This window comes from Uloborus diversus, chromosome 9 (genome assembly GCF_026930045.1).
Source record: "Uloborus diversus isolate 005 chromosome 9, Udiv.v.3.1, whole genome shotgun sequence".
Lineage (NCBI taxonomy): Eukaryota > Metazoa > Arthropoda > Arachnida > Araneae > Uloboridae > Uloborus > Uloborus diversus.
The window spans coordinates 30,131,017-30,142,855 of NC_072739.1; the positions used below are offsets into that span (position 1 = coordinate 30,131,017).

The following is an 11,839-nucleotide window of genomic DNA, read 5'->3' on the forward strand; positions in this document are numbered from 1 at the left end:
GACTAAATTTTGTCTACACAGCTCATGATTTTGAACTATTCGTTATTAAAACCTGTTTAAAAAAAAAAAATCTGGTGCAATGATAACGCTCTTAAAAAAAAGTTTATCTGATTCCTAAAAATTACAATATAGAGAAGACTAAAACAGGCAAACAATCAATTATTAGAAGACCAATCAACAAGCATCCCCTAACTTATTTGCTTTTAATTGCTTAGGGGCTGTCCACAAAGGATGTCCCACTTTGTGGGGGGAAAGAGGTTTGTGAAATTGTGAGTTTATGACAGGGAGTGGGGGGGGGGGCTAACAAAAAGTGTGATATGAAGTATTTTTTAAAACAGAATATGTTTATGAAAAATAGTGTGACACTTTATGTGTGTGACACTTAATGACAAAGAAGAAATTCGAGCCAAAATGTTAGGAAAACATGTGACATCATTAATAGACAACATTTCATGCACCTAAGATGTTAGCCTATGGTTCACCTGCTGATTCGGCTGCCTAGTGAAATCCAAGACTACCCATGCTAATTCCTCAAAAACTGACTTTTTAAATGTCTCTGGAGGAATTAGTTTGTCGTCTTGTGGCTCTAGTGTTCCTTTCTTGGCTAGGGAGTCTGCCTTTTTGTATCTATCGACGTCCACATGCTAAGAGATCCATTGAAAAAAATTATTGCTTTGTTCGGGGATGGCAAGTTTCTGCCGAGGCGGTTAAAACCACTGGTAGAAACCGGTTAAAACCGGCATGGCAAAAACCACTTTCTGCCACTTTAAGGCAGAAACTGGCAAAAACTCACAAAATGAAAAATTAATTCTTGTTATACAACAGAAAATGCATGGAAAAAATAATTAATTGTTAACCAAAGTACTGTAATTTTATTACATAATTATCACAATTCAAAATCAAATGTTACATTATTTGGACCCTGCTATTGCCTCTCAGAAGAGGTGGTTCCAAAAATCTAAACAGGTTCTCAATTTACTATGCACAACAGGGTTTAAGCTGGGTTCAAAAGTTCTTTAGCATAAAAGCTAAAATTAAGGGAAAAGTTTTAGCAAAATGCTAAAAAATGTTTACATTCTCATATCTTTCTAAATGCCTCTGTGTTTCATCTCCAGTTGAAAATAATTGAAAATTTCTTCTATGATATCTTTAAAGCAATAAGTACAGCAGCATTTTTTTAAACATAAAATAAAAGTCTTGGATTAGGTATGCTTATTATTAAGAAAACATATGTTTGGTTTTTAGAAAATTGCACTCTCCTCCTCCTAATAATGCAGTTTTTGAGGGGACATAATGCTGGATAAGACAAAGTATTGAACTTGATTGTAATTTAAGCATCTTTGCTCAGATTTAAAGATTAAGTTGACTATCCCCATGCGTGCTTCCTGACTTGGATTATAAGTTTCCTTTTTTTTAAATCAGCTTATTTTTTAATTGAGCAAAAAAGTGAAAGTGCTTTGCTTTACTTTCGCAATTGAGATAGTGTTTTCGCATTTTGCGAAAAATGCGATCGTAGCAAAAACCTTGATGCACAAATGAGAAATTTTAGAATATTCTTAAAACAGAAGAGCTAGCAGACAATGCATCAAGGAGCAAGCAATGTTCGTGAAACTTTCAACTATTGTATAACTGGTCCACCATGTAGTAACTGGGGTTGTAGTAAAAATTTGACTGGAAAAATAAGTTTTGAGAAATGGGGCCAATTTGTTTTGCAAAGCTGTGACATTGGGTACAAAATTTAGGCAAGTAAAATTCTGGCACTTTCTTCTTGAAACTCATGACATAATTTCAATCACGAACAATTTAGAGGAAGCATATAAGTGAGCAAATTACAATCAGTAATGCCTGTTTAATTCTGCATGTCACTCTTCTTTTCTAAGCACCCCTGTATGATTTTTTATCCTTTGTTAAATTAATCCAAATGCTACGAGCCTCTGCAATTGGAAAGTTCCCTTTCTGAACTAAATCAAGGGCACTAGCATGGGATTTTATTTTTTTAAATGATGAAATATGTTTAATTTTTTAGTTTACTTAAACAAACATCACTTATTAATTACTTGAGTTAATAAAGACATTTTTAAGTTTTTGCCAGTTTCTGCCGGTTTTTACCGGTTATAACCAGTTTCTGCCACTGGCACGGCAAAAACTAGTTTCTGCCGAGGGAAAGCCAACCCTGGCTTTGTTACATAATAAAAAGGAAATGTTCAAGGTTTGTCAGGTCAGGGTGTCCCACCCTGGATGACTGCTCTGGAATTGAATATCGTTCTTTGCATTTTAATTTTTAAAAGCAGATGCAAAACAAATTAAATAAAACCTATCAAACAAATGAAAATGTTCTTGTGAGACAATACCTGTGGATATTGAATCGCAACCATGATCAAACAGTTCTCCCAAGGGCGAACTGGAGCCCGTTCGCCGAGCTTGCTTGCCATCACATGCATCAAGAGATTGATAAACAAAGAGCCCAACAGCACACAAAACAAAAGCCCAACTTGGTGGCTATAAAAAAAAATACGGTGTATAAATTTCTTGTGAAGAGAAGAAATTTACGAAACAATAAAATTCAAGCAGAGACGAAAGTTGCAAAAATTCTTAAGACGACAATTTTAAAAGTAAAAAGGAACCAAATTTTGTATTTAAGTAAAGTAGACAGGGAATAAAAACAGGAATAGTAACAAATACAACGAAAAATTATGGTGACTTGACTTTTTAAGAAACAAAATACAAGAAAAGTATTTCACTTAATTTAAGAGTAGGGTATTTTTCAACATTAGGCAATGAGTAGCAGTTTTCTTTTTACTATGATCACAAAATACAAATTAAGTCAGAAATGAAAAAAAAAATCATAATTTTTTTTTAATAAAAAAAAAATTGAATTTTTTAAATTGAAATCAGATTTTTTGATTTAAATAGAATTTTTGAAATTCAAATGTATTGAAGTAATACAGTCAATTCTCGATAACTCAAATCTAAAGGGACCAACGAAAAACTTCGACTTATAGGAAGTTTGACTTACCGCTAGTTTCAGTTTTTTTAAAACCCATCGAATATTTTAATTAACATGTACATATAACAGGCAAAATTACAGAACTTTAAAGTTTTTAAGCACAATATGCGGTTTTTCCATGAAGAGTTCTGAAGACGAAGTCGTGTCTGGTCTTGAACTTCCCCAGCCATCCAGCACTGGCGTGGAAATTTTTTATGTTCATTAATGTAGCAAAATTCATTGCTTTCTCATGTAGCAAAAACCCACTTATAGGAATTGCATGGTCTTGATTTCGATACTGCTAGAACTACTTGAATAGCGCTGATTCTACTTCAGGAAAGGTGCACATCTTCATTCGTTTCAGATTCATGGATTCGTACCGCTTTTGAAGAAACTTTCTTTTTGATTGTTGGATTCCTTTCAATGTCATACATAAGATTACTTTCTAAATCTGCGGTTTTTAGCTTTTGCTTAGACATCTTTAAAAGAAAACTCTCTCTCTCTTTCTTTCGGGAACTTATCAGCAAATGATCGAACTAAAGAATGAAAAGGAACTCATCTTAACTTAGGTCAGCCTTTGAACAAAGGTACAATCAGTTGAGTTGACAGCTTAAAAGCAGATTCATTGTCCAGCAATATGTCTAAGTGTCAGTTACAGTACAACAAAAGTCGCACTTTGGCTCAACAGGTGTTCTCCTTGCTTTAGGGGCCTAATGTGCAGGAACTGCAAGTGAAGGTGAATGAATTTTTCTCTCATAGTCACTTGTTGCTTTTTTTCCTCCCTCATTCTTCCGAAATAAATTTCGAGTCATCTTTGAAAAAACTTTGAGTTAAAGGAAGTTAACTTTGAGATATTGAGAATAATTAGCATGGAATTAAAGACAAAAGGATTGGGACTTGATAAAAATTTTGAGTTATCGCGAATTGACTGTATTTGATACTAACAATTAAACTGTTCAAGTTAGCTCTCTAGATCAGATATTTTTTGTAAACAAAATGAAAAATACATAGAACTAAAGTTGGTCAGATTGGATATTTTTTAAATTTTAGCCACATGTGACAACCATGAACAGCAGGTGCTTATCTGAAATTTGATTTAAAAAAATTGCTGCAATTTTAAGTCCCATATCCAGATGGGTCTATTTTCCAGACATTTTTTAACAATCAAAGTAAACATCTTTTCCCTTTCTAAAAAAAAAGTATAATCCTGATTTAACAATCCTCAAGAGATTGGGAAAAGTTATCGTTAAATCAGGTAGCACAGACAATTCAATGCAGTCAGATCCGGACCAGTGAAAACAAAATCATTAAATTGAAGAAATCGCTAAATAAAAGTTAAATACTGCAATTTAAAAACCACATAGAATTATATTGACTGGGGAAATAAAGAATAAAAATAACATAGAGCATTGAATAATTTTCTGCAAATGATTTTTTTTTTTTTTTTTTTTTGAAAAAATAACCGTAAAATAAAATGCATAATAAAAAGAAAAGAAAAACGCCTGCTCCTTGACTTTTAAATCTTCGATGAAATTCAACAGACAGAAAAGCATATTCTGTTCCACTGTTTTAATTTAATGGAAGTTGAAAAGGATTGTATGATAAGGTTATTTTTAAAGGAATAATTAAATAGCTTAACTCACAGCAGATAAATAAATATCCAATCTAATTTATAATGCTTAATTTTATTGAAAAGAAACATCATGTTTCATGTTTCATTTGCAAGTTCTTTTCTTTATTTTGTTACTATATAATGTTTTTTTTTTTTTTTTTTTTTTTTTTTTTTTTTTTTTTTAATTTTTCTTCAGTTTCAATTTACTTTATTTAACCATATGAATCATTCTTTTTTTGGCAAAATCGTTTGATTGTTTATGGTTTTTTCTAATAAAATACTCTGGACTTCATGCCCACTAAATTCATTTTTCTGAACTTTTAAAATTTTAATCATGAAAAAATAATGATTTAAATCAATATTTTTTAGCAAAAATCAAATGATTTAAATCAGGTTGATTTGAATCACTCAACCCTAAATTAAAAGAGTAACAAAAACCTTCAATATATCTCAACTTCCCACATTTAACTCATTCACTGGATCATTTATTTCTGTAACTTCTTATTGTCTCAGTCTGTTTTGAACCTTTTTCAAAAAGATAGAAATATATTAAAAGATTGAAAATTTTCACCTCCAGATTCAAGTGTTCCTATTAAAAATAATATATTCTATACAAAAAAAAAAAAAAAAAATTGTTTTGTCAGTTTTATGTCACAAACCAGTAAAATGTAAAATATCTTAATGATATCAAATTAAAGTAAAAATGATACAACAAAAAGAATATGTATCATAAGCTTGAAAGCTTTTTGATAAGAAGGCATGCTGTTGCATTAATTATCTGAGTCTACAGATGTAACCTTGATACTACTTTCACAACTGCTGAAGCATATCAAAGTCAGATAAAAAAAAAAGCTAATCTTTCAAAAAAAAAAACAGAGCAAATGTAAATATTTTGTTTTTATAAGTTTAATTTCAATTGTTTCTTTTTTAACAGCAGACAACTGGCTAATTTATCAGCCAGTTGTCTGGTTTAATTTTATTAATTATTAATTAAAATTAAATCATAATTTTAATTAATGTCTAAAACCATACTTTTAATAATTGACTGATTTAATTTTATTTAAAAGTTTTCATAGGTAATGAATGAATGTCGGTAAATTACAGGTTTCGAAATGATTCTGAGGCGATTTTTACGAGCTTTTAATTTAAATGTATGTTAATTAATTTTTAATATTAATTAATAATATCAATTCATGGAAAATTTCAAGCTTAATTTTTCTTCAGTTCTGTCCTGTCCCTTTTTTAAACATCTGTATACTGGAGACAAAAAAAGGCAAATGACTTTTTTTAATGTCTCCCACACTTTTTTACACCATTAACTTTTCGAACACTGCAATTAATACTATCTAGTATTTCCCCCAGGCATTTTTAGTAACCAACCATTTTTATAACGCCTTCACTTTGCCCAGGGTCGGATTTAGCTTTTGAACCACTACGTGCAAAAGGGAAAAATTGCGCCCCTTTTGAACTGCATTTTCGCAACCCCGTCATAATCAAAATTTTAAACCTCGCGAAAAATCTTTTTACGTCGAATTTTTTAACTTTCGCTTCTGTTTACAAAAAAATCGCGAAATTTGCAGCTCGCAAAATCATCGTTATCTTCATTTTCGTGAAAATTACGGCTCGCAAAAGTTAGTCCTATTACAGTTGCTTTTTTTTTTCCTGTTTAAAGATGTTTGAAACATTCATCTCAGCGACTCTTAGTTGGTTTTTCTTACTGGTACGGATTTTCTCTGATATATACATATATATATATATATATGCATTTTGTTTTCAAATTTTACAGAAAAAAATTGTCATTTTCGTTATTTTTTTCTTTTAAATCTTTAACGCCACGAAGGATTTCCTTTCGTGTTACTTAACTAAAATCAATTGACTGCTAAATGTAACTATTTACTAGAGATGTAAGTACATGAGTGCAAATCCATAGTTTATCATTGTGCAAAGTTTGGAGCTCCATTCGGAAGAGAATTTCTCTCCTCCCAAAAATTTAAGCTCGTAGCGCCCCTGCTGGCGTTGATCCTATTGATGATTCTCCTTCATCTAAAATGATTTTAAAGTCTCTGTAATTAGAAAAGAACTAACACCTTTTACTTCAAACTTGTGCAGACTATGATAATATAATAGCTAAAGGGATATCACGATGCGCCCTCTTCATTTGTAGATGGTGCCAGTATTTTTTTCCAGAGAACTTAGTTTTTTTTTTCTTTTTGGCAGCCGCTTAGTTGCAAATATTTTTCTCGTTTTGATTTGGCAATTTTGCACCCCTCAAAAATTTTTACTCCGTGCCAGGGCACAGACTGACGGAGTATTAGTCCAGCCCTGCTTTGCCCCTAATGTTTAATGTGCCCTGTCCTCAATTTTTGCATTTCTTAATACCTGCTCCTTTTCCCTTTCAAGTTTTAACAAAACTTTAATCACAAAAACAGTTTTTTTCTTGTTTTTTGAAAGACAACTCACGCTAGGTTGGTTCTGAAATGCAACTTCCTCGTTTCTTTTATATATTTTAAAAGAGAATAGTCAAAGGAATAAATGTCCTAAAATTGATGAAGAAATAAAAAATACTCATTCATATTCACACAATTCTGGATCGGCAAATAGGTGTAGTTCTGTAGAGTAACTTTCAGCTGAAGGATCTTTTCCTACACCTACTTATGTCCTTACACACTATACTACACTATAGGGTTCCCCGAACCACCCTAAACCCTGTGCGCAGATGTGGTTCAGCGAGTTGAACGGAGTCATGAAGAGAGCTCTGTTTTTTATGATCCAGAAGAGCCAAACAACCTCTGATTCAGTCCACCGAGAAGTATTGATTTAGAATGAGAGCTTGAAGGATTTCAAGACCACAAACATATTTCACATTTCTCAATCACCACTAGCGGACATGCAGGCAGTTAGGCAAGGAAAAAATTTCATAAAAGGGGGGGGGGGGTATACAAAATCTTTGGAAATTGAAGGACAGAGAGTGCAATTTTAGGCTTTTGCATGCATGTTCATTCACTGGAGAAGGGGATGGGAGATGAGCCTCTCTCCCCCCTTTGGCTACCCCACTGCAGAGGATTTTCAATCCGCTGGCACCGAACCCTAGACCCTCCGGTTACAAGTCCAACACCTTACGGGCCCCCCAGGCTACCACAGCCTCTTTATCTTTACACAGACAGACTACAATATCAGAACACAAAAATTATAACTGCAAAGCTAAAGAGCAATGATGAGAGCATCTCTGCTTTCACTGATATACACATAACAGATGAATCCATCCAGACTTACACGAGAGATGAGATCCAAGACCCTGCACGTAAGTCGAAATTTCGAGTTGTGGGAAAAGGGTATGTGTGAAGTTTTTTATAAACATTAATTATTTTAGACCCTTGTTAACACCACCTCAAACTGTTTTAAACCATTCCTTAACTATACATCACCATTTCCTACATACAATTTCATTTTAATTTGTATTTAAAAAAAAAAAAGCTGTTTAAATCAATATAAAATACTGTTACGATGCACAAAATCAGTGATCAACAGAAAAGAGACATAAAATAAACCAGTACAGTATATGTACTATAATAATACTGTACAGTAGATCCAGTAATGATAGTTGTAACTTTGATTCAAAGAAGTTTGGAAACCACTGCTTTACAGGGTTAACCTGTCATCAGGGGTGCTCACCTAGAAAGGGGGGAGGCATGGCAAGGTGCGCCCTTGCTCTTAGGGGAGGGGGAGTGGACTCCTGGTTAAAGCACATGAATTCCACAAATACTCAATCAAGACATATTTCGATAAAATATATTTAGACATCAATGAGGCAATTTTTTTTCTTCACAAAACTATTTTGATGATGGAATTAGCAACATAATTTATACTAGAACTCTGATTTAAAAAACAGAAAAATTTGCCTTAAATATTCAATTTAAAATCTTTGAGTTAATCCACAAGGCATTTGTTCAAAAATTTACACATAAGAGGTAAAAAATAGAAACCTTCAACATCGAACATACCTCTTGTTGTGCGTCTGGACTGTAATACACTAGAATTAGAGTCGTTGTAATAGTTATAATAAGGCCATTTATGGTCATTAAATTAGGTGCCAACCATAAGGGCAATTTAGTAACCAACCAGTTCCAATAGGGTTGTAAAACTGGATCCAAAAGAGTAGAGCCACAACTGTTGTATTTATGTTCACTCAGTCTTTTTAACTGAGCAGGAGTCATTATATCATTGCTGCTGAATATCATTTCTTTTATTTAACAAGCGAGTTAAAAACACACGCACACTCCACAAACACTATACTTTTTTGTTTATTTAAATAAAAAACACGGGGTGAAAACACATATGTAACACATCTACAAACCGCGTCCACACGTTCAAAACAAATTTACTTATGAGTAACGGAAGTAAGTCTAAAGTTCATATCCTATCAGTGGCGTGATCATTGAGGGAAATTGTTTAGCTCACTTTTTTGTTGGACTGTGCATTAGCAACGTCATGCGTTTTAGTTTGTAAACATTGTAGTCTGAAACAGAGCCAGAAAATTAGCGGAAAAATGACGAAAAATAAAATTGAAATTTCAGATTTTTAATCGCACATCGCACATATGAGTTAAGTTATAATCACAGTTTACATAGCGCTTCCAACGTTGCACTATTTGCGTTTTTTTTTTTTTTTTTTCACTTTTTTAATGAATATATACCCGGAGTCTGTTGCAATCACTTTTGAAATAGTATATTTTATTATTTAATTGCATAAACGGAAAAGAAAATTAAATTTTTTCATAAATGGCAGACGACAGCTGATTTTAGATTTATAGGGAGCCTCTTCTTCAATGTGTGAAACTTGTTCATGAAAAGATGCTACTTTTCTCAAAAAAGCAGTAGATGAAAAAAAAAACAGAACTCATTTCTATTTTATTGAAGGAAAAGTTTTGATCTTTACATTACGGGAAAGTGAAGAAAGCACCAGAGGAGGGGGGAGTGAACACCGGTCTCTTATACTACGCGCAGGCAGCTGTCAGGGCTAGTACATTCCACAACTCGACAAGTGGCGCATGATTTAGCGGCTATCCACAAAAAGATGTCTAGTTTTGAGGATGAATGAGGAGAGAAGAGTTCGTGAAGTCATTACAGTTTGTGAAAAGAGGGATTGAGGGAGGGGACAACAGTTTAAAGTGACATCACGCATTTTTTGGAAGAATGAAAATGAACAGTAACGTGTTGTGGGACAAAAAAAAAGGGGGGGGAGGGGGGTCAGGGGGTAAGAGGAAGTGTGACACTTTGTGGAAATTTCTTAATGTTTGAGCAAGGATTGCTTGTAATTTTGTCAATCTTTTACTCGTGGCAGTTATATAGTCGGGAAAAAATATTTTCCCAACAACACCATTACTGCATATATTTAAACTGACCCAGTATAGGTTACAAACTCTTCAATAAATAATACAGATATGTTTCATATTAAAAAGTTTTTCTTAAGAGCTTCTCCTGAATTTTTAATCGGGTTCATCGGTGCCCTAGGAGTGTTCACATGTGCCCCCCTATCCAGCAGGAGCGGTCAAGGAAGATTGGGCGCCGGGAACTTTGGGCACCGAGCATTTTGAGAGCCGAGTACATTGTGGCCAATGTTCCCGGGGTGCACCCACTGTCTGCGGCCGGTCTAGGAAGATTGGGCACCGCAGATTGGGCGCAGGGAACATTGATGGACGCCGAGCATTTTGGGCACTGAGCACTTTGGGCGCCGGGAACTTTGGGCGCCGAGCACTTTCGGCGCCGGGAACATTTTGCCACAATGTGCTCGGCGTCCAATGTTCCCGGCGCCCAAAATGATCGGCGCCCAAAGTGCCCGGCGCCCGAAATGCTCGGCGTCAAATGTTCCCGGTGCCCAATCTGCGTCGCCCAGTCTTCCCATTTCGGGGTTTAAGGGTGCGGCTTTGCTCCCCCTGGTTTTGGGGGAGGGGAGTGATTTTACTAAAATTAATTTTTGTTTGAAACTTTTCAATACATTTAAAATAAATTTAAAATAATGTTTTAAGAAAAAAAAATTAATTTGAAAATCGACATCTTGAATTCAAATTATGTTTTTCGCAATCACGAGTGTGTGTGTGTGTATGTATGTGTGTGAGTGTGCATATGTGTGTCTGTGTGCAGGCATAGGTGTGTTGGTATGTGTGCGTGTGTGTTTGTGTGGGTATGCATGTGCTCATATGTGTGTGTATGTATATGTGTGAGTTGGCGTGTGCTTGGTATGTATGTGTGGGTATGTGTGTATGTATGTGTGTGTAGGCGTGTGCGTATTTATATGTATGTAGGCGTGTGTGTTTGTGTCTGTGTGCAGGCATGAGTGTGTTGGTATGTGTGTGTGTGTGTGAAAGTGTATAGATATATGCGTGCGTGTGTGTAGGTGTACATGTACGCGTGTGCATTTAGGGTGTGGATGCAACCTGGAGACGGGTTTCGCTAGAGGAGCAGCGTCGGGCGAAATGGGAACATTGGGCGCCGCATATTGGGCGCCGAGCATTTTGGGCGCCGGTCTAGGAAGATTGGGCGCCGCAGATTGGGCGCCGGGAACTTTGGGCGCCGAGCATTTTGGGCGCCGGGAACTTTGGGCGCCGCCGAGCATATTGTGCCCAGTATTCCCGGGGCCTAAAATGCTCGGCGCCCAATGTTTCCGGCGTCCAAAATGCTCGGCGCCCAATGTTCCCGGCGGCGAATTTTGAAACGCTCTCAATGCTTACGTTACGGTAGCTACCGGTTAGCTAACCACGTGACAGCTAATGATCACGTGCTCCAATCAACTGCTTAGAATGGTAACCGGTTGATCATAGAACGCTGGGGTTAGTAACCGGTAGACCGGTGAGGTTCGTCGAACGCAAGGAATGCTTGCGTTCGCCGAGCTCAACTGGTAGCTACCGGTCAATCGATCACGTGACATCTAATGATCACGTGCTTCAATCAACTTATCAACAGATTAATACGGTAACCGGTAGCGCGTTCTATTAAACAGCATAGTAACCTGGATACATTAAAGCAACCCCTAGTAAAATGTAAACAGAGCCGCCCCTTTAAATTGTGAGGTAGAAATTGCAATGCGAAATATTGCTGTTTAAAGTTTTAGTTCGTTTTAATTTCACGATTTACTGTTTTTTGTGTTGTGAAATATTTCCGTTTTCGTAGGGTTTCTTCTGAATCTTAATTTACGTCTGTATTTTTGTTATGTTTGGAAAATTCGGCATGCTGTAAACATTCGCA

General features: G+C 35.3%; 1 protein-coding gene across 1 annotated transcript in view; it reads right to left on the reverse strand.

Annotated features, from left to right (window-relative positions):
- LOC129230683 (cholinephosphotransferase 1-like) overlaps positions 1-9,213 on the reverse strand; it is a 47,024-nt gene extending 37,811 nt beyond the window's left edge. The window contains exons 1-2 of the mRNA XM_054865101.1: positions 8,600-9,213; positions 2,352-2,499 (exon numbers count right to left, since the gene is read on the reverse strand). Of these exons, the coding sequence (XP_054721076.1) occupies positions 2,352-2,499; positions 8,600-8,836 (385 nt within the window). The 5' untranslated portion in view covers positions 8,837-9,213. The remainder of the gene's footprint in view (positions 1-2,351; positions 2,500-8,599) is intronic.
- Between the last annotated feature and the right edge of the window lie 2,626 nt (positions 9,214-11,839).